Source organism: Pangasianodon hypophthalmus, chromosome 9 (assembly GCF_027358585.1).
Source record: "Pangasianodon hypophthalmus isolate fPanHyp1 chromosome 9, fPanHyp1.pri, whole genome shotgun sequence".
NCBI classification, from domain to species: Eukaryota; Metazoa; Chordata; class Actinopteri; order Siluriformes; family Pangasiidae; genus Pangasianodon; species Pangasianodon hypophthalmus.
The window spans coordinates 4,740,654-4,763,741 of record NC_069718.1 but is presented as its reverse complement, the minus strand read 5'-3'; the positions used below and the strand labels follow the sequence as shown (position 1 = coordinate 4,763,741).

General features: G+C 38.8%; 1 protein-coding gene across 2 annotated transcripts in view; it reads left to right on the top strand.

The window, feature by feature from the left end:
* col22a1 (collagen, type XXII, alpha 1) overlaps positions 1-23,088 on the top strand; it is a 69,992-nt gene extending 46,904 nt beyond the window's left edge. For both annotated transcript variants that reach the window (XM_026909889.3, XM_026909888.3), the window contains 33 exons: positions 630-662; positions 1,717-1,770; positions 2,638-2,691; positions 2,943-2,996; positions 4,602-4,655; positions 4,884-4,937; positions 5,551-5,655; positions 5,883-5,927; positions 6,161-6,238; positions 6,416-6,451; positions 7,306-7,359; positions 7,546-7,590; positions 7,703-7,738; positions 8,486-8,599; positions 9,055-9,108; positions 9,531-9,584; positions 9,683-9,736; positions 11,464-11,517; positions 11,725-11,778; positions 12,723-12,776; positions 12,892-12,945; positions 13,038-13,082; positions 13,232-13,285; positions 13,866-13,919; positions 14,017-14,070; positions 14,724-14,795; positions 15,702-15,737; positions 15,828-15,872; positions 17,115-17,294; positions 17,369-17,435; positions 19,756-19,938; positions 20,120-20,197; positions 20,464-23,088. In XM_026909889.3, coding sequence (XP_026765690.1) covers positions 630-662; positions 1,717-1,770; positions 2,638-2,691; positions 2,943-2,996; positions 4,602-4,655; positions 4,884-4,937; positions 5,551-5,655; positions 5,883-5,927; positions 6,161-6,238; positions 6,416-6,451; positions 7,306-7,359; positions 7,546-7,590; positions 7,703-7,738; positions 8,486-8,599; positions 9,055-9,108; positions 9,531-9,584; positions 9,683-9,736; positions 11,464-11,517; positions 11,725-11,778; positions 12,723-12,776; positions 12,892-12,945; positions 13,038-13,082; positions 13,232-13,285; positions 13,866-13,919; positions 14,017-14,070; positions 14,724-14,795; positions 15,702-15,737; positions 15,828-15,872; positions 17,115-17,294; positions 17,369-17,435; positions 19,756-19,938; positions 20,120-20,197; positions 20,464-20,657 — 2,256 coding nt within the window. In that variant the 3' untranslated portion in view covers positions 20,658-23,088. The remainder of the gene's footprint in view (positions 1-629; positions 663-1,716; positions 1,771-2,637; positions 2,692-2,942; positions 2,997-4,601; positions 4,656-4,883; positions 4,938-5,550; positions 5,656-5,882; positions 5,928-6,160; positions 6,239-6,415; positions 6,452-7,305; positions 7,360-7,545; positions 7,591-7,702; positions 7,739-8,485; positions 8,600-9,054; positions 9,109-9,530; positions 9,585-9,682; positions 9,737-11,463; positions 11,518-11,724; positions 11,779-12,722; positions 12,777-12,891; positions 12,946-13,037; positions 13,083-13,231; positions 13,286-13,865; positions 13,920-14,016; positions 14,071-14,723; positions 14,796-15,701; positions 15,738-15,827; positions 15,873-17,114; positions 17,295-17,368; positions 17,436-19,755; positions 19,939-20,119; positions 20,198-20,463) is intronic.

Sequence of the window (23,088 nt, the reverse complement as noted above, 5' to 3'; positions counted from 1 at the left end):
GGGTAGCTGTGATATCTGTGATAGTTGTAATATCTGTGATAGTTGTAATATCTGTGATAGCTGTGATAGCTGGGGTAGCTGTGATAGTTGTAATATCTGTGATAGTTGTAATATCTGGGGTAGCTGTGATAGTTGTAATATCTGGGGTAGCTGTGATAGTTGTGATAGTTGTAATATCTGTGATAGCTGTGATAGCTGGGGTAGCTGTGATAATTGTAATATCTGTGATAGTTGTAATATCTGGGGTAGCTGTGATAGTTGTAATATCTGGGGTAGCTGTGATATCTGTGATAGTTGTAATATCTGTGATAGCTGTGATAGCTGGGGTAGCTGTGATAATTGTAATATCTGTGATAGCTGTGATAACAGAATGGATGAGAAGATACATAATGGAATGTAATTGAATAAAATGTAATGGAATAAAATAAAACACAGTAGAATAGAATAGAATAGATGCTCAGATTGATTATATAGACATCATGTACTTATACAACTGTTTTGTTCATTTAAAAAATACAGTGAATATATTTGGGATCCACTATATTGTTGTTATATAACAATCTCTCTGTTTCTCTTTCTCTCTCTCTCTGTCTCTGTGTGTGTGTGTGTGTGTGTGTGTGTGTGGGCAGGTTGCCAGTGTGATTCCTGAGCCTGGAGAACCAGTATGTCATCACACCCATCACTCACACACTGATTTTATTTGCTTCAGTTATCCAGCTGTTACAGTGGAGTTTTAACTCTTTTTATGACAGACACAAACACAACCTGTTCATTCACATTTTCCATCAGTCCTAAAGCTAAAGTTACTGTTGATCATGTGACAGGTTTTAGTGTTATTACATCATAAAAAATAGGAGCCAATCACAGTCTGATATGCAAATACAGTGAGTGTTTCAATTTGCATTTTCATAGAATCTGAATCTGGATTTATTAATAAGGCTAAAACTGTAGGTGCTTCGGTACTTTCTTTAAAAATGTTAGAAGGTACTGGAGTTTTCTCCTGAGGGAACTCTTAAAGGTTATATGTAGCAAAAAAAAAAAAAGTTTCCCTGTCAGAAGAGGGTCCAAGAAGAACCATTTTGGAAGCTAAGAACTCTTAAAGAATCATTTTTTCCCTACAGAATCCAAATTATTGCTCATTATGTTCTTCTTCATACCTAGAACTTGTTAGATGTTTAACATTTAGCTGTGCTGGTACTTGGTTCACTTTATGAAAAAGGGTTCTTCAGGGGTTCTTTAAGGCTTCATTGGACAGTTCAGTTTTCTTAGCTTCCAAAAAAAAGGGTTTTATTTGGAACTCTTTCTGCTAGAGAAGTACCAGTTGTATGGTTCTACATCAAACCTTTACGTTTTCCACCAGAGCGACAATTCAAGAACCCTTAAGGGTTCTACGGTTGTATGGTTCTTTTTTGAAACTTTAAGGGTTCTCCTAGAATGATAATCAAAGAACCGTTATGTGTTCTGTATATTTAAGAGAGTATGCAAAGAATATGCAAATAGGAAAGAATCTCTTAATTTGCATATTGTACTCTGATTGGCTTTGTGAGCGTCTTTCTCTGTCCAATCAGCTTCTTTTCTGCATGAGCCTCATTTAGCATTTTATTACTGAATCTAGATAAAATGGGGTCTATAACACAAGTTTTGGATGAAACATTTCTTTGTGTGTCGTATACAGATGTATACAGATGTATTAAACTCTTTTGATGTCTTTTACAGGGGAAACCTGGAGAGAAAGGAGAGAAAGGAGAGCAGGGAAAACAAGGAGAGGTGGTAAGTGTCTGGATTCTGGATTCTGATTGGTTAGAAGATTTGATGAATTTTCTTCGTTTGCCTCTGCTAGCATGCAGTGTTCAGCCATGGAGTAACCGGTGGTAATGAGAAAGTTAGATGAGTTGGATTGTGGAACTTCCTACTTGTCTTTGCGCTTTTTGTGTCAGTGTTTTAGACAGTTAGTGGACACTAGGATTTTTACATGTATTTAAAATAATAAAATAAAATGTGTAATGAATTTGATTTACCGCTAGAGGGAAGCAGAAACATGATAAAATCTAAAGAATATATATATATATATATATATATATATATATATATATATATATATATATATATATATATATATATATATTTATAGCGTGACACAAATGAAGTCTTACTGTACCTGTCAGAGTTAGAGGCGTGGCCTTTATACCTGTCAGTTACACTAAAGGAGGTGTGGCCTCTATTCCTGTCAGTTACAGCTCTTTTGTCCTTGTTCATAGATAAGTGTATCAGAAACCACATCAGCAGTCTGTTTAACTCCACAAAGATAGAGGAGACGTCACTGTGGGTTGATTTACACATTCACATTTACTGCATCATGCTAAACTGGTAGCCGTTGGCCTTCATTCCTCCATCGTTGTTAGCTACATTAGCATCAGAGCACCGGTGCAAAGCTAAAAAAGAAAATTTCACACCTAACATCTCCGCTGATCGATTATATTTTGGGTAAAAGGGATACTATGTGAGGCTGAACATTTCCTTTAAGACCTCAAGCAATTCTCATCATATAAAGTAATAAGAACGATGATTTAAAGAAACTTTCTGTTCAAGAGTATCTGGAGTTTTGCTAACATCAGCTTTAACCTCTGACCTGTTCAGGGTCCGAGAGGACTTCCTGGAGAACAAGGCTTCAGAGGACAACCTGGACCTGCGGTAAGGACAAATCAGTCGTCTGCAATCTGTCATGTTTTTGGACCTCAGTGTTTTACATTAGCATCTAATGTTGTGTAAAATGTAAATGAGGCAGTGGATTTAATTTCTGTGCTGTTATGGTGCTGATGTATGCAAAGAGCTGCATCTGTTTGTGTAACTGCTGATTATAATTACAGCATTAAACGTACACCTTCAGTCACAATGAACACAATGTCTCTGCTGGAAAATGTCTCACACTTCTGTTTGGACAGGGAGCTAAAGGAGACGCTGGGTCCAAAGGAGATCCAGGCACTAACGGAGAACCGGTGAGTTTGAGTAATAGCTTTACTTTTGCATAATGTCATCAAAATGTGTCCTGTATCTTAAATGTGACATCATCAAAAGTGGCCGTCTGTGATCTTCTGTGTGATAGCTTCAGGGTGAGTGCAATATTGGTATTTTCATACGTGTTGTCATCAAGATGTGCCCTTGATCTTACGTGTGATGTCATCAAGATGTGCCTATTCATCTTCCACATGATGCCACTGAGATGTATTTTTGATCTCGTGTGATGTCATCAAGGAATGCCTATTTATTTTCCATGTAATGTCACTGAAATATTCCCTTGAGCTTGATTGTGATGTCTGTGCAGTCTGCCCTTTATCTTATCTGTGTGATGTCATCAGTATATTCTCTTCTTCATTCATGTGTTTTCTTTGAGAAATGCTCTTTATGTCATTTGTGATGTCATCAGGATGCGCTCGTCATCTTACTTGTGATGTCACTGTCATCTGCCTTTGGTCTGATTTGTGATGTCATCATGATATTCTAGCAGCGTGTCAGAAACGCATGTGATTACGCTAACAAATTTATACGACATATAATATCAGAAATATATAATATATCAGAAATATTGGTCCTGCCTGTTGGCGATATACGCCTGTGGTGATGTTTTAAAATGCGAATACACAGTCATGTCACTGGATATTGAGTCACCAGTGTCCCAAAGTGACATCAGTGAGCCAGGATCCAGGATCCACCGCCCAAACTCATGTACATGATATACTGATTCACTACTTAGGGAGCTAGGGAGCTGATTGAGACACACCCAAGATGTGCCTGTCAACATCCAGGTGATGTCATCAAGATGTGCCCTTGATCATGTGTGTGAAGTCATCGCAGTGTGCCCTTTTTTCTTTGATATGTATTCAATAAGACGTGTTCCTGATATATTGTGTAATGATATATTCTTTGCGATGTCAATAAGATGTGCCCTTGATGTTGTGTGATGTCATCAAGATGTGCCCTTTTTCATTCATGTATTTCCCCTGAGATGCGCTCTTAATCTCATGTGTGATGTCATCAGGATGTGCCCATGTGCCCATATCTTCAGTGCGATGTTAGAGATGTGCCCTAGATCTTATACTGAAAATAGTGCACTACATGTGGCTTGAAAATGTCTTTCACTCCCTTCGTAGTGCACCCTATCTCAAATAGCATGATGTCATCAAGGAGGGACATTTTATGTTCTTCATCCAGATGTTCCATTCATTTTTCATGAGATGCCATCAAAATGGGCCATGTATCTTCTGAACAATAGCACTGAAATGTGCCCTTTGTCTTATATTATAAATATGAGCTCTTCTCAGAGATTTGCCTTTGGTCCAAATTGTGATGTCATCAAAATGCGCCGCACAACTTTCATGTGATATAATTAATTTTCTGTACATCTTTGAAGAGGGCCGCTCATCTTCAGTGTATTGTCATCGAGCCGTGTCATGTTGTGTGTAATTAAGTTGAGCCTTTTCGTGTCGCATTATCAGAAAGATTTTTTTTAATCTGTGTGATGTCATCAAGAAAAGCCTTTCATCTTCTGTATATCAATAAGATGAGTCTTTCATCTATTGTGTGATGTGGTGTTTACTTCTCAGGGTCCTCCCGGGCTGCCCGGCCCTCAGGGGCAACGAGGACTACCCGGCAACGTGGTACGTTAAAGCAGATGATCAGATTTATGCGAATGAGATTGTGTTTAGTGTTTATGCTTTAGTGTATGATTTAGTGTTTGGGTATATACATACCATATATATATAGCCATTCATTATATACAGTAGTTTGTATAAATACATTAGATTAGCTTATATTTGTCTGTGTTCCTATCAATAACCTGACGTCATCATCATCATCATTATCATCATCTTGCTTTCATCCTTCAGGGAATCCCGGGCAGTATCGGACCACCGGGGATAGCAGGACAGAAGGGAGAAAAGGCAGGATGCACACTTTAATTACTTAATTAATTGATTGTTTGTTTGATTGTTTATTTTATTTTTTTTATAATAACATTAATATTAATACTCTTAATTGTGAGGCAGCAGAGACGTCTGCAGTCGCAGGTGAAACGCTTTATTTTAAAAACCGGCCGACAAATCTAAAACATGAGACAAAGTCGAGGTCAAAAACAGGAGAAAAAATCAGCAAACAGACAATACTAGGCAAAATACAATAATAAGAAAACAAAATGCGAGAAAAAACGAGATCAGGAAGCAAGTAATCAGACACAATGAACAAGGCTTGACACGACAGGTGGTAAACAACACTGAGCAATACTTCACGTCATATATATATACACACACACACACACACACACATATATATACATATGATTGAGTTTAGGTGTGTGTAATCGGTAGTCTTGTGAATGGGAACATGACGGTGAGTGTGTGCATTGGGAATTGTAGTTATAGGCGGCCATGTTTGTTGGCTGTGAAGCAGTCTGGGAACTGGAGTTCGATGCCAAATCCGGCATTGACATGACATTAATACAACGTGTGTTTCAGTATATTATTATTATTATCATTATTAATTTTTTTTTCTCTGTAGGGAGACCCTGGTAAAGAGGGTCATGCAGGCCCCCCTGGTCTGCCCGGAGAGCCTGGTCTAAGAGGTGAAGCAGGACCACCAGGGAAAGGCAAAGATGGAGCGAAGGTGTGGCATTAATATGCAACATTAATGCACATTTCAGTGAATAGAGTTAAAGTTTTATAGGTTACAGATGAATTTTATTTGATAATTCAATGCTAGAACATACAGCAGAGTGTGTATAACATATTTGAACACTTTTTTATTTGTTTAATTTGACTAAAAGTGTGAGAATGGCAGCACTACAAGTGCTACAAGTGAATTGTGTGTGTGTGTGCTCTGTTTAATGACAGGGGGATGCAGGACCAACAGGAATGCCTGGAGCTCCAGGACTGAAGGTACGTTTAGGATGGTTCTCAGACTCTGATCTCACCACCCTCTCGCTACTTTGAGTTGTTTTTAAATTGTAAAATTCTTCAACATATAATTAGTATAATTATTATATAATGAGTATAAATGAGTATAATTGTCGATAATATCCCATTGTGATATGTACAGATTTACCATATTTTCCAGAGTATATCTAAAGACACTTTTTGTGTGTGTGTGTGTGTGTGTGTGTGTGCTTTAGGGCCCACCAGGAAATCCAGGAATGCAGGGGATGCCAGGAGCCAGAGGTCCTCCAGGAGAGGGAACCACCGGACCAGCAGTACGTGCACACACACACACACAGACACACACACACACACACACAGAGACACGTATACATATAGTACATGCACATATAAACATACATTCATCTGTACCTGCAAACTCGTTTAAATTGAAAAGACACACATCCAGTTTGTCCCTTTTCTGTGTGTGTGTGTGTGTGTGTGTGTCACAGGGACCACCAGGCCCCCCTGGACCATTAGGAGCAGTGGTAAGCAGCATGCTAACTTTCCAATCATCTACCTTATTAGTCTATAAAACACTATTCAAACGTTCATTTATTCTTTTAAATCCATCAATACATTTATTAATGATCCATGTAATCACATCCATCCATCCATCCATACACCCAGGTATTATCCACCTGTACACTCATCCAGTAAATTGATAACAACCATCCATCCATCCATCCTTCAATATCATCCACCCATATATATATATCCCAAAAAAGATATACTCCATCCATCATCCACCTATTCATCATCCATGTAATCACATCCATCTACCCATTCCATCTATTCCTCCATCCATCCATCCATCCATCCATTCATGTGTTATCGACCTTTACCCTCTTCCAATATAATGATCTCATCCATCTATCAATCCAGCAATCAATATATTATCCACCTGTTCAATAACCTAGTAAAACAATATGCTCTTGCCATCCATCCATCCATCCATGTAATCACATCCATCCATCAATATATTATCTACCTGTTCACTCACCCAGTAAAACAATGTGCTCCATCCATCCATGTAATCACATTCATCTATCTATCCATTCATCCATCGATCAATTGATCAATCCATCCATCCATCCATCCATCCAGCTATCCATTCATTGATTACATCTATCTATTCTCCATTGTACTAGGAGTATAAGATGAGTCTCTTGGTGCAGGTGTTATATTCCAGTAAAATGCAGAGTAAATCTGTACACTAATGGAAATATACAGCTGATCCTAATAAGACAGAGTTAATAACATTATAAACAGATCTCAGTTCGCACTCGTTCTTTAGTCTGTGTTATCGCTCCTCTAATCATTCTCTGCCCTGCTGCTGTAGGGGCCGAGAGGAGCACCGGGTATACCGGGACCTCAAGGACCTTCTGGACACAACGTAAGCACTAAACACACACAGTACAGCACACAGAGCAGCTAGCAGCAAGTCAACTGAAGCACTTAGCTGTGTTATATGTGTGTGGAGTTTTCTACAGGGGAGGACTGTCTTAAAATCTGTGCACAGTACAAACTAGTGTCATAACACATACCATGCGCATTAAATAATCATTTGTGATCTCCTCAGGGTTTACCAGGAAGACCTGGAGAGAAAGGAGCTCAGGGAGAACCGGTGAGTGACAAAGTCTTGTTTTCATTGTGTGTGTGTGTGTGTGTGTGTGTGTGTGTGCGTGTTGTTATTGAGAGTATTGGCATCATATTTATGTTTCTTACGTTTATGACAGGGTAAAGCTGCAGACCTGTCTGAGTTAGACCTGAAGGTAATGGCCACACTCTCATCCATCCATCCATCCATCCATCATGCATTCATTAAAATAATACTTGTGCATTCATAATCCATTCATCCATCCATCCAACAAACCATCCTTGCATCCTTAAATCATATGCATCTATTAATCCAACTAGCATTCTATCAGTCCATCCATCCATCCATGCACTCATCCTTCTATCCATTCAACCAGCCATCTATTGTCTCTCTGTCCATCCATTTATCCCTCCATCCATCCATCCAGCCTCCTATGCACTCATCCTTCTATCCATTCAACCATTCATCTATCATCTCTCCATCCATCCATCCATCCATCCATCCAGCCAGCCATCCATCAGGCCATCATGCATTCATTAAAATCATACTTGTGCATTCGTAATCCATTCATCCATCCATCTGACAAACCATCCTTTCATCTTTAAAACTAGCATTCTATCAGTCCATCCATCCATCCATCCACTGTCTTCCTAATTATCCTTTTATTAAAATCATACACAATTTTCCACCCATCTATCTGTACATTTTACAATCTCACTAGTCATTCATCATGCACATTCTCTATTCATCCATCCATCCATCCATCTAATCATTTACTCATTTGCCCATTCATTTATGTATACAAATGTTTATGTCAAGCCCTTGCAAAATCACCCATCCATCCATCAGTGTATATATTTTACTGTAGTATTGTGTACTGTACCTCATTACACTAACCTCAGTATGTGTTCCCGGTCTGTAGGGTGTTTGTTCTGACTGTCCACCTGGACCTGCTGGACCACCAGGAATGCCAGGAATTCCAGGAGAACAAGGCCTTGCTGGACCGGCAGGGAAAAACGGACAGGATGGGTATCAGGTAACGCTGCATGATGTCATCACTGTAGTGTAAAGCTATGAGTGTGACTCCTCTTCACACAGGAGTTCTTTCTTTAGTTAAGAGAGATTTCATCACGAATGGATTCTTATTCACTGTGTATGCTCACTACATAGAGTTAGTGTTGTAGACCTTCTGTAGTCCACTAGGTTGCTACATCCCATTCCTGCTAGCTTCACTGGAGTTACAGAACTGCATGCTTTAATAATGAATAATAATTTGAGACTTTAAAGGGTTAATTTTTTGTTAAGTAAAAAAAAAAAGGAAAATAAAGGACAAGTGAAAGTGAAAACTCATACATTCAATCTAGCACATTTAAATATACATTTATGCCTTTGCATATGTAAATGTAGTGACAACATTATAGTATTCAAACATGGAAATGTGTGTGTAAGTATTTGGATACTTTTTTTATTAATGATGTTTGTTGTTCGCAGGGTCCTCCTGGACCTGTCGGACCCCCAGGACCACCTGGAGCTGAGGGAAGCAAGGTGAGAACACAAAATACACAAAATAGAACCTAATAACATCATAAAAATAACCTATTCATCTGAATAATAACCTGAACCTATAATGTAAAGGTTGGAGTGATTATGATCATATCTTCTTGTTAATTTCTGGTCTTATCTACTCAAATTATAATTACAGAAAAATTGTATTATTCAGCAATGTGTAGTTATCTATATTGTAATTATTATAGTATTTTAATTATTAATTATTTATACTTAATGCAATTATTATAATGTAATTATTTTACTTTTAACGATTTAGAACTTATGAGGCTTTTGGTAAAGCATATTTTTGCATATTAACCACTCACACACATCCTGAGATGAAGCAACCCTAGTTATAATACTATATAGAGAACGACTTACAGATGTTATAACCTGTAATAAATCTGTTATAAACTCAGGGTGTGAAAGGTGACCGAGGCTCCCCAGGAGATGCTGGAGATAAAGGTGAAAAGGTACCAGTACTTTCCTCAGTTATACGTACATAAAAGTGAGTGTGTGACCTGCTTACTCTTGTGCTGTTTTATAATTTTATTTTTATACATTTCTGTAGGGACCCCCAGGGCCTCCTGGTTATCCAGGTGCAGCTGGAACAATAGGTCAACCTGTAAGTCTCTTTATAAAGTCCAGAGATTTTCACAGCCATTGATTAGTTTTGTTAGGTTTGTTTGTTGGTTTGTTGGTTTTTAATCTGGCAGTTTCCCCAAAATCTAATTTATATGTTGTCCAAAAACTGTGATCTTATTGGTTACTGTGATATTTTGGGAGTTAACTGTGATCTGATTGGATACAGTGTCATTAGGGGTGGGAACTGTGATCTGATTAGGGCTGGGAACTGTGATCTGATTGGATACAGTGTCATTAGGAGTGGGAACTGTGATCTGATTGGTTAGTGTCATTAGGGGTGGGATCTGTGATCTGATTGGTTAGTGTCATTAGGAGTGGGAACTGTGATCTGATTGGTTAGTGTCATTAGGGGTGGGATCTGTGATCTGATTGGATACAGTGTCATTAGGAGTGGGAACTGTGATCTGATTGGATACAGTGTCATAAGGAGTGGGAACTGTGATCTGATTGGATACAGTGCCATTAGGGGTGGGAACTGTGATCTGATTGGTTAGTGTCATTAGGAGTGGGAACTGTGATCTGATTGGTTAGTGTCATTAGGGGTGGGAACTGTGATCTGATTGGTTAGTGTCATTAGGGGTGGGAACTGTGATCTGATTGGTTAGTGTCATAAGGAGTGGGAACTGTGATCTGATTGGATACAGTGTCATTAGGGCTGGGAACTGTGATCTGATTGGATACAGTGTCATTAGGAGTGGGAACTGTGATCTGATTGGTTCTGACTGTACAGAGTCATTAGGAGTGGGAACTGTGATCTGATTGATTACAGTGTCATTAGGAGTGAGAACTGTGATCTGATTGGTTACAGTGTCATTAGGGGTGGGAACTGTGATCTGATTGGTTACAGTGTCATTAGGAGTGGGAACTGTGATCTGATTGGTTCTGACTGTACAGAGTCATTAGGAGTGGGAACTGTGATCTGATTGGATACAGTGTCATTAGGAGTAGGAACTGTGATCTGATTGGTTACAGTGTCATTAGGAGTGGGAACTGTGATCTGATTGGTTCTGACTGTACAGAGTCATTAGGAGTGGGAACTGTGATCTGATTGGATACAGTGTCATTAGGAGTGGGAACTGTGATCTGATTGGTTAGTGTCATTAGGAGTGGGAACTGTGATCTGATTGGTTACAGTGTCATAAGGAGTGGGAACTGTGATCTGATTGGTTACAGTGTCATAAGGAGTGGGAACTGTGATCTGATTGGTTACAGTGTCATTAGGGGTGGGAACTGTGATCTGATTGGTTACAGTGTCATTAGGAGTGGGAACTGTGATCTGATTGGTTCTGACTGTACAGAGTCATTAGGAGTGGGAACTGTGAGCTGATTGGATACAGTGTCATAAGGAGTGGGAACTGTGATCTGATTGGTTAGTGTCATAAGGAGTGGGAACTGTGATCTGATTGGATACAGTGTCATTAGGAGTGGGAACTGTGATCTGATTGGATACAGTGTCATTAGGGGTGGGAACTGTGATCTGATTGTAAAAGTGTTGCTGTGTGGAGGATTTATTTTAAAGTGAAACTGCACTGTCATTAAACTTCAATAATTAGAAAAGCTTCTAAAGGCCCCACATTATTATACATATCTACACAGTACATTTTCTTTCATGCAGTGTGTAAATAAGTAATATATATATATACATATATATACTCATACTCATACTGAGCCCTGTAGTGTGTCATACCTTGGTTTATGGATTTGCAGGGAAATGATGGCAACCCGGGACCCCCTGGTCCTCCTGGACCTCCTGGAGAAAAGGTAAAATCCATTAAAAGTTTGTGTATTTTAAGTATTAAGTGTTTAGCTTAAGCAGGGATTTGTCACTGTGTCATAATGACACTACGTTTTATATCTCTTTTGAACTGTATATATATAAAGCTAGTTGCTATACAATAGCTAATACAACAAAAGTTATTGTGTAGAGTGGATAATTCATGACTACGTTTTTGTGTGTGTGTTTAACAGGGTAAAGAGGGATTGAAAGGAATCCAGGGTCCTCCAGGTCTGCCAGGCTTAATGGTGAGGAATTAACACTTTAACAGTGTTCTTAATAACCTTTTAAACAGTCTATATTCCCTATTTTTTACCAATTGCCTCATTTTAAATGCTCTTTACTCTCTAAATTATTGTAATGGAAAGTGATTTAGTGAATAGAAACGTGTTTGTGACTTAATTTTGTTTAAATATTAATTTTAATATAAGTCTAATAATAAAAGGTAGATATCTTTAGAACTCAGATTAGCCCACAGATGTGTCTGTCTGATCATATGCCTTGTGTGTTGAGTCTTTTATCTAACGGTTTAAATGTTTTACCCTTGGAGGGTCGTATCGAGGCTCATTAGGATCTGATGGCAGCCTTAAACCCTAAAATAGTGCTTCAATACAGAGATTTAGTGCTGAGTTGTTTAATATTTTTTTCTTATATCATAGTGCTGTTGAATTCTGGGTTCTGATTGGTCAGAAGGTGTTGATTAATTTTCTATAACAGCAGCTCTGACAGTAATATTAATGCACTTGTTCTAATACATTATCCTTTCTATAGAAACATGTCTATCAGGAGATGTTTTTGTAATATTTATGGAAGGAGTCTCCAGTGTCAGTGCTTTGTAACAGTCAGAGATAAAGCCGAAAAAAAAAAAAAAAAAAAAGGTTTTCTCGCACAAGATAGTCTTCAGGACAGAGGGGAAAAAACAATATGTGACAAATTAGTTTTTTTCCAAACCAGAAATCTGAAATGTGTGTTTTTTTTTGTTTTTTTTTTGCAAAATAATGCAGGAGACATACAGTAAACATCAAATATGAAAAAAGTACTGTACTGTATATACTTTTTCATCTATTTATTACCCAACTAGAAACACAAACACAGACACGAGTAAAGCTACAAAGAGCAAGTGTCATTTGGATGAAATCGAGCGATTAATAAGGTTTATTTGCATATTAAAATATTTTTTCTTTTTGCAAAGGGAGTCATGGGTAAGCCTGGGAAAGATGGACGACCAGGAGAAGTGGGCGAGCCGGTGAGATTAAAACCATAGGTGTATAGTATTACAGTGTTGTATGATGATAAAGAGCACAGAAGCAGCACAGTGTGGGGGTTAAAAGTGATTTGAATCTATTAAATCTGCCCTACAGGGTAAACAGGGAGAACCTGGACCACCAGGAAGAGATGGACTCAGAGGTCTTCCTGTAAGCAGCTTGTCCATCATTGGCAAAACAACCTACTGTTTGTGCATTAGATCTCAAAATGGATTATTTTTACACTTTCTCTTTTCATCCAGGGTTTTAAAGGTCACAGAGGAGAGCCTGGGGAACCAGGGTCAAAGGTTAGTAAAGTACTTTGAACATTGTGCAGTGAAGAATAAATGGAAAAGTGTGGTTTATTGAACTGCACATGGTTCAACGCGTTCCATCGTGGGAAAACACGGAGAGATGCAGCAGCACTAGATTTCTAAATGAACTCTGTTTCTTTCAGGGTGAAGAAGGGAAACAGGGTCCACCAGGACGGGACGGTCCACCTGGAAAAGACGTGAGTTCACTCATCCTGCAGCGATGTCGAATTCTCAGATAAGGTCCTATAACAGCAGCTCTGACAGTAGCGCAGCTGCTAATCACAGGTTTCTATTAATGCACTCGTTCTGATACGTTATCGTTGCTATAGTAACGGATCATTCACCAGGACTTGTACATAAATGGATTTAAAAATGTGTATATTCACTGATATGGTGAAGTTTTCTTTATGTAACATTTATGGAAGGAGTCTCCAGTGTCAGCACTTTGTAACAGTCAGAGGTAAAGCTGTAAATAAGTTTTCAGAGGAGTTTACACTTTTTTGCTGTTTCTCAGTAACACGACAAGCTGCGTTTTTTTGTCTTATTAACTTCAAGAGAGAGAAAAAAAGAGGCTGGTGAGGGAATGACTGTTTATAGCTGCTATAACGTAAGTGAGAACAGGAACTAGTTTCACCGATGGTCCATAACATTAAATCTAACTATAAATGGATAAAAAGTACAAAATTAACTTCAGGGTGGTAACAGTAACTGTTTAATTCCAAACATATTAATGCCTCTGTGTAAACTGTGGTTATTTTGCATTTCTGTGTTATGTAGGGCATCATGGGACCTCCTGGGCCTGAAGGTCACAGAGGACCAAGTGGACAACCAGTGAGAATTTTAAATCACTTCTCAGTAAAATAAGTTATAAAATGCAATCATGTGGTACAGATTGACAGCTCGACTTCATCTTTGCACGTGTTTTTAGGGTAAACCTGGAGAACCTGGACCACCGGGGAAATCAGGACCATCCGGAACTCCAGTGAGTCTATACACACCACATGATCACATCGGCGGCCATTTTGAATAACAGCCAAATAAACAAATGCACAGACCTGCATGCTGTGATTCAGACAAAATAACTTTCACCTTGAATTAAATCTTGTTTAGTGATGTTAGTCATCACGATTTTTGGATTTCTCAATTAATTAAACATAATCAAGTGTAATATCGGTATTTTTAGCTAGTGTTGGATAATTGGCTAATTAAATTCTTCTTCTAAATTTAAATGATTAAAGGTGCAGTAATCCTACTTTGTACTTTATTTATTTTTAATTTTGCTGTTTTATGTATAATGTATATGTATATGTATTATATAATATTTTAGATATGCAATAAACAGATTTTGTATCTAAACTGGCTAAGTAATTGTAATAAAAATAATTTAATGATTTCAGTTTTATAAAACAGTCCTTCACGGTTTTCGCCGTTATTGTGCAGCTCTTCTGCAGCACACACTCTTTCACTGCTGTTCTTTTCCTCTCAGTCTGCTCCGTGTGGGATTGTGTTCAGTGTAGAACATAATCAGAGCTCGGCATTAATCTCTCTCTATCCTTCTTAATCGTATGTGCTGTATGGATATGTTAAAACCACACAGATGTCGGAATAAATCCTCTGTGTTTTTGTGTAAATCAGGGTCTTCCAGGAGGGAAGGGGGAGACGGGAAACCCAGGAATGCCCGGATTCACAGGTCCAAAAGGACCGTCGGTGAGTGCAGGCTTCCGTCAAACAGCTGGAGTTAAAGAGAACTGGAATGATCCTTTAAAAGCTCCTGTTCTGATCACTGAGCCAAATATTCTCTCATTAACCTTCTCCTCTATTTATAACACTGGATATAAAATATAACACAACAATCCCCAATTTATTATTTATTGATAATTAGAATATAAATAGTGTTAATGGAAACAGAGCCCCAATCTCTCTGGGATCTCACTAACATCACTTTTATTGGGTTCAGATTTTTTTAATTATCACCTTTTTTTCATCTTGATTTTCTCATGATATAAAAAAAAAAAAGACCCTGAAACTATTTCCATAATCTCTGTAATATGGTTATAATTAAAAATCTATTTCAGGTTTGTTAGAGAAATAGAACCAAACACTTGAGGTTTTATATTTTATTTTGGAAATTTATTTATTTATTTATTTTCACTTTAAGTATATATTTTAAAGGTGCAGTGCATTATTATTATTATTATTATTATTGGACCTGGAATAACCATATAATCTTAAAGATATTTTTAAAAAGCTATGATTGGCAACACTGTCATGCGCTGTATTTAGCAAGCTTTTCTATTTCAGATTTCTGTTTCTTTTTTTTCTGGCCCTGAAATTAGCTTCACCTTCAGTTTCAACAAAGGGTGAGGGGTCAAATGGGAGAAAGGGGAATTCACTCCAGTATTGGGTGCTACAAACTACAAACCACTCATTTATTTATTTATTTATTTATTTTTATCTTTCTTTCTTTCTCTTTCTTTCTTTCTTTTGTTCGTTTGTTCGTTCGTTCATTCTGTCCAGAATACCGCAGAAGGTTTAATGCTGCAGTAAATGATTGTGATGTTCCTCTTTTTATTCTGAAGTGAAAAGTCTATAACCTGTTTTCTTTCCGTTCAGGGTCCACCTGGTCCCATCGGCCCCGAGGGCAAACAAGTAAGTCCTCGTTCCCAGGGGTTCAGTCATGTGTTGTTTTGGTGGCTGTTGTAGCTGAGAGGAATGACTGTGACTGTGGCTGTTTTTCAGGGCATACCAGGCAAACAGGGAGAAAGAGGCTTCAAGGGAGAGAAGGTGAGAATAGAAAGCAGGTTCATGTTTCCAAAAGGAAACGTTAGTGTGTAAACCTGCTTCATGCTGACTGATGATTCTGGAAAAGTTTAAGACATTGCTTATTATCTTTACATTATCAGAAATGATGATTGAGGATTAGTTATCCCCAACTATCGACGTGATAGCTATCATGTAACGTTAAGCTAGTATGATTCTATCCACTGACACTGAAAGAGTTAATTCTTGGTTTCCTTTAATTTAAAAAAATTATAATTAAATTAACTCTTGGCTTCCATTCATTAAAATTTATAAGGTTTGTTCAACTATTTATTCGTAATGATAAAATATGATTAAACAGTGCACCTCAAATATTAAAGGTACAGCCTACATGAAGCAAGAAATAGAAGCTAGCAGCCAATAGCATGACGTCACACGATGGTTACTCACTTTCAGTTATTATGAGCAAAATTAGCAATTCTGACTATTCGGTGGTTGGAAAATACCCTTTGTATCTTTTGTACACCTTTCTGGCAAACAAGTTTCAGAATCTAGAAAGCAGTGATCTGATTATCTCTCTGTATCTCACGTCCTTGTAAACATCTGTGGAAGTTTCAATCCAGGGGAAAAAAAATATTTAAAATATGGTGACCTTTGAAGCATGATATAGTTATTAGACTTTAAAAAAATCTTTAAAAGTTATTAAAGAGTTTTGTTTGGAACAGTTAAGTGCAGTAGACTTGCAAGCCAGCCTTCACACTTCGCTAGAAGGTCTGGTACATTTTGTCACTAATGCAGCCAAGAACTGCCTATTTTTAATGAAAAGGCAGAAAATATGGCAGAGGACCAGTTTGCCTGTTAGCAAACATGTGAGATTATTCCATTTGATTCACACAAAGCTTCTGAATGTGAAACGTTTTTGAGTCCAGGGACTATGTTTTGGTCCAAGATGCTCATTGTGTCACGGTGTTCAAAAGCCTGTTTTCCCATTGCTAACACACTGGATCCTGCCTATTACTGGGTGGATTAGTTGTTGGATACTGGTGGAAGCTGGACTCTGAAGAAAGGTAGAGCTCCAGGAACGGGGTTGTTCATCACTGGTCTATAGATCATCTTCTACAAAATGGATAATTCCTAATGAGAAGCTGGTGTGCTGCAGATTCCATTCAAATATGGGAATAAAAGAGTGAATGGAAGGCACTAATGATTTGACAAATTGACCAGCCAGATATCAAGCCCACAGTCTAAAGTTCTTCTCTCCTGTAGGGTGACAATGGCATAAAAGGTGACAAAGGCCCCACGGGAGAGCCAGGAATGCCTGGAACCCCAGGAGTTCCAGGCAGAAAGGGTCACACAGGCATGATGGGGATGTCTGGACCTCCCGGAGAGATGGGACCCTCTGGACCCCCAGGATCTCCTGGCCAGCCTGGTCTTCCAGGACAAAGGGTGAGCTGTTTGACACAATGGATGCGGGATGGATTAGCGAAACTGAGACTAATGTGTCTTTGGTGTTTGTTCAGGGAGAAACTCCATCTCTGGAATCGATACGCAGGTTAATTCAAGAGGAACTTGCCAAAGAACTACAAGGTGAGACTGATCGTGTCAAATCAGAGAGGTATTTACATGTTATTGAGCCAGCTTTATGGGCAAAATGAGGTCCCCAACAAGTGAAAGCTATTTTCTGATGCTAGGCACAGCTACACTATTGTGCTAGCTATAACCCTGTTTCCAAAAAAGTTGGGACGATGTGTAAAATGTAAATAAAAACATAATGCAATGATTTGCAAATCATTTAAGCCCTATATTTAATTGAAAATAGTACAAAGACAACATATCAAATGTTGAAACTGAGAAATTTTATTGTTTTTTTGAGAAATATATGCTCATTTTGAATTTGATACCAGCAACACGTTTCAAAAAAGTTAGGACAGGGGCAACAAAAGACTGGAAAAGTTATGCGGTGCTAAAAAAAAACACCTGATGGAACATCTCACAACTAATTAGGTTAATTGGCAACAGGTGAGTAACATGATTGGGTATAAAAAGAACATCCCAGAGAGGCTGAGTCTTTCAGAAGTAAAGAGGTTCACCTCTCTGTGAAAGACTGCAACAATTTAAGAATAACATTTCTCAGAGTAAAATTGCAAAGAATTTGGGGATTTCATCATCTAGGGTACATCAATAAAAGATTCAGGGCAGTCATGGACTAATGGATAGAGAGTCGGACTTGCAACCCGAAGGTGAACCTGAAGGTTGTGGGTTCGAGTCTCAGGTCCGGCAGGGATTGTAGGTGGGGGGAGTGAATGACTAGCACTCTTTCCCACCCTCAATACCACGACTGAGGTGAGACCCTTGAGCAAGGCACGGAACTCCCAACTGCTCCCCGGGCGCAGCAGGAAAAAAGGCTGCCCACTGCTCCGGGTGTGTGTTCACTACTGTGTGTGTGCACTTGGATGGGTTAAATGCAGAGCACAAATTCCGAGTATGGGCCACCATACTTGGCCACAAGTCACTTCACTTCACCTCAGGTGGCACTGCATTGAAAACAGACCCGATTCTGTAGTGATAATCACTCAGGAGTAAATCACTGTCAGTGAACACAGTTCATCACTGTATCCACAAATACAAAGAAAAAACATATATAACCAAGATCCAGAAATGCTGCTGCCTTCTCTGGGCCTGAGCTCATTAACGATGGACTGAGGCAAAGTGGAAAACTGTCCTGTGGTCTGACGAATCAAAATTTGAAATTCTTTTTGGAAATCATGGATGCTGCATCCTCTAGGTTAAAGATGACAGGGACCATCCACCTTGTTATCAGGGCACAGTTCAAAATAGCCAGCCTCTGTGATGGTATGGGGGTGCATTAGTGCACATGGCATGGGTAACTTGCATGTCTGTGAAGGCACCATTAATGCAGAAAGATATATACAGGTTTTGGAGCAACATACTTTATGCTGCCATCCAGATGACATCTGTTTTCCAGGGAAGGCCTTGTTTATTTCAGCAAGACAATCCCAAACCACATTCTGCACATATTACAACAGCAAGACTCTGTAGTAAAGAGTCCGGGTGCTAACCTGGCCTGCCTGCAGTCCTGACCAGTCACCCGCTGAAAATATTGGAGCATTATGAAATATATGACAAAGGAATCCCTGCACTGTTGAGCAGCTGAAATCCTATATCAAGCAAGAATGAGAAAACATTTCACTTTCAAAACTACAGCAAGTGGTCTCCTCAGTCTCCTCAGTTCCCAAACGCTTACAGAGTGTTGTTAAAAGGAGAGATGATGCAACCCAGTGGTAAACATGCCCCTGTCCCTACTTTTTTTAAATGTGTTGCTGGAATCAAATTCAAAATGAGCATGTATTTTGAGCATGATATGTTGTCCTTGTACAATTTTAATTAAATATAGGGTATAAATGATTTGCAAATCATTGCATTCTCTTTTTATTTACATGTTACACAGCGTCCCAACTTTTTCGGAAATGGAGTTATAAGTAACTAAGGATATCTAGCAAGTTTACCATTGTTTCTTGCATGTTAGCAGCTGGCAAGCTACCACTGTAAGCTAGCTGCATAAATTGTGATGATGTTATGTTAGCTAGTTCTTTTAACCACGATTGAGACTGTAACCATGAACATGACCGTTAGCTACAAGATTAGTAAGCAGCTACTCTGTCAGAAAGGGAATTTCATCCACCATGTTTGTCTAATCTTTCATGGAACTCTGTAGTCAGGTGAACAGGATTACGGGAATGCCAAATGCCCTTACATTTGGCCAAACTAAGGAGCTCAGATTTTTCTTTTCAAGTTGAACAGCTTACACAAATACTGCTTAAAAGTGCATTGCTACCTTCAGATTGAAGACTGTTTTTAACCCTTTATATTATTCATGCATTCCCAGCCAAAATGGCCTACCTCATGGCTCAGATTCAGCCCACACACATAAAGAGCTCAGTCGGGCGTCCTGGTCCACCTGGACCTCCAGGAAAAGAGGGACAACCTGGACGACCAGGTCCACCTGGAGAGCCTGGTATGCCTGGCCAAAACGGAGCAGAGGGACCCCGAGGTCCAGCAGGTCCTAAAGGTACTTTATACAACAGGAAATAGGAGTTAACATGGCTTACAGTTTGTGAAATACATGTTTCTTGTGTAGTGTAGCTGTTTTTTTTTTTTGCCATTTGGTGTTTGTTCACGGGTACAAAGTTTAAATGGGAAATACTGAGGAACAAGATTTGATTTTAACCTCATTTATTGCTGATTTGCAGGTGAAAGAGGTGCTAGAGGGGAGAAGGGAGAAAATGGTGTTGGACAGAGAGGAGAACCTGGTCCAACTGGTCCCATTGGTAAAACTCTCTTTATTTATTTATTTTTTTCAGGAAATAAAACTTTGAGGTTCAGATCTCACCTATGGTGGAAGGATGTTGGCAAAAAACATTAGGGGGGGAAATTATGGTGGAATATAAATAGGGCTTCTGTAAAGGTAAAAAAAAAAGGCTAAAAATTAAAATGTAAACATTTGTACTTTACTTGGTTGGTGTATGCTTCCAGTTTCACAAATTATAAAATATTCACCAGCAGTTGTCTGAGATAACCTGCCTCTCTGCTCTAGGTCCAGCCGGAATTCCTGGAGACGGTAAAGACGGTCTTCCAGGAGCAACTGGAGCTCAGGGCGAGCCTGGACATCCAGGTCCTCATGGACAACCTGGCCCACCGGGACCTCCGGGGCAATGTGACCCCTCTCAGTGTGCCTACTACGCCAGCCTGGCATCACGACCTCACACTAAAAACGTCAAGGGAACCTAAACTTCTCGCCGCATGCCTGGGCCTATTTATGAACTTATGAGAACCTAAAGCTTTTCCTGACAAGATCCGGGGAGCTTTGGTTGGGGGGAAGCTGAGACATTTCTACGTTTTAGGGAGTGTGTTTTATGGGTGTGTGTCCTGCCGGTCAGATATTATGGGTAATTTGTTCGCTTGGCGGGAATGGGGAGGGTTTGTACTGTAAGCTAATGGAGGTGAGTAATTTAAAATGTAGCTGATTCTTTTTTCCATCAGGGAATTTCAGTCAGTTCAGACTAAGATGTATTGTCCTGTGTTTTTTTTAATGCAACCTGTAAAATCTGCTCTATTTCTCTAGGTGGAGAGACTATAGTAATACCAGACAGAGAGACTGATGATGATAAATTAGCCTCAGGTCTTCAATCAGTGTGTGCAGAATTGATCCGTTGTTAAGAAGGTCTTTTTTTGGAGAGTGTGTGTGTGTGTATGGGGCAATTATCGAGCTAGGAGATTTATCTTCTGGAGTTGTATCGATTTGCGCTGGTCGGTAGTGTGACAAAGGAAGAAAAAAACGAAATATAATCTTCGCACATTGACACTGAGATCGTTAGAGAGCCGCTCCGAGATGGTTGTGCATTATAAAACAAAAATTCTACATTGTATTCAAAGGTTATTAATAGGCCTGTAGCCGGTTTGCAGATGTTTATGATTAACAAAACTAGTCTCAATCCAGTATCCACATAACCCACATTTCAGGTAGCACCATTTTTCACCCACTTAAGCTAATTATGTTTGTCACTTCTAATCTGTTCTCTAGAGGAGCTTAAGAGCTTTTCTGCTATTTACACAAACATGACTAATGGCGTGCAGTCGTTCCTTTCACAGCTAAACAGCTGGTTACTTTTGTATTAGCCACAAAAATAGAGGATATTAAAGGATGTACTCTAATGCACAAGTGCATTGACTCGTAAAGTTTTGTTTGAGTGTCTACGCACACTGCACGTGATGTCTTTTCCAGTTTCTAATTTCTTTTCACTAACACAAAGGGAATGACCTGCAATGTGCTGCAGATGATGTTTAGAACAGTGGGAATTATCACTATATGGATTATAACATGGCGACTTTTTCCTCGTCATGCCCTCATTTATGCGACAAGGTCAAAGGTCACCTCTAGGTCACCTCTAGAATCCATTCGAAACGAATTATCCATCTAACTTTGATCCCTTTTGATTAACTCAGACTTTTCCATATTGAATCTCGAGAACTCATCTGTGAGACTTACCTCTTTCCTATCTGAGGAGAGATGTCATTGTTTTGATTATCACCATCTACTGTGCTGGGGTGGAACTGACGTTCTCCTTAATATTTGAAAGCCTGCATACAGTATATTATGAATTTTCATCTTGAAGTTGTGCTAGATGGAATACAGTATATTTTAATAGGAATAGTAGGCCTATATACATTTTACAAACAAAGGGACATGTTAAAATGACTATGGGGTGATAAACATAAAGTTAGCTAAGTAGTTTTAGAGTGATATCACATTCAACAAATGACTAAACACACGTTAACGTTAAACACGTTAGTCGAGCCACGTTAAAATTCGGAGAATGGTCAAGTGAATGTAGGTAGTCGGCTAGCTATAGCTATCGAACTGGTAATGTTAGCTAGCTAGAGGTAATTCGCTAGCTACCCACGTTGGTATTCTGCGAAACTGTATTAAATCTACACATACAGCATAGATACAGTATAATTAAGCATGTATTTTATTTTAGATCCATTTCACATGCTGTAGCTACGTGAACAGGCTAGTTAAATGTTTCCACAAATTGCTTTTCATTCACATGACTTCCTCAAACAAAATGACATCATTTCCTGAAACTGGGGCGGAGGCATGTCTCGCAGGAGAGATACCCTGAGCGAGGAGATTTATGGCCAGATGTTATTCATCATTTTGAACAATTTTAAGACAATCTAGTGATCAGAGTGTCCTCGCAGCACAAAGCCTGTTTTTTTAATAACTTGTTTGTGCTTGCCCGTGCAATCTAATCCCCACTGATGAGAAATGGCAAGTGCTAACGATCTGATATGTTTCGACAAGCTTTGCTCATTACACATTTGCATAGTTATGTAAATTAAGCGCTTTCTCAATTTGCAAGCAAGCCTAATGCCAGCATTTTTTTTCCTGCCTCCTGTGCTTGCTCCACAGATGGTGCTAATGTTTGACTTTTTTTTGCTTTATTTTTAAAAAATCTAAACATGTGTTCATAATTCTTCGCCTCAATCACAGGTTGCATTAAATTATTTTAATGAACTACCAGTACAGGTCTTTTAAATTGTGCATGGTAAAGTCTACCTGTTTATACTGATTAACTGGTGCTAAAATTAGCAAGGACAATGCATATGTATGTATTTGAAGAGAATATACATTGTAATAAAATGTGGATCAGGTACA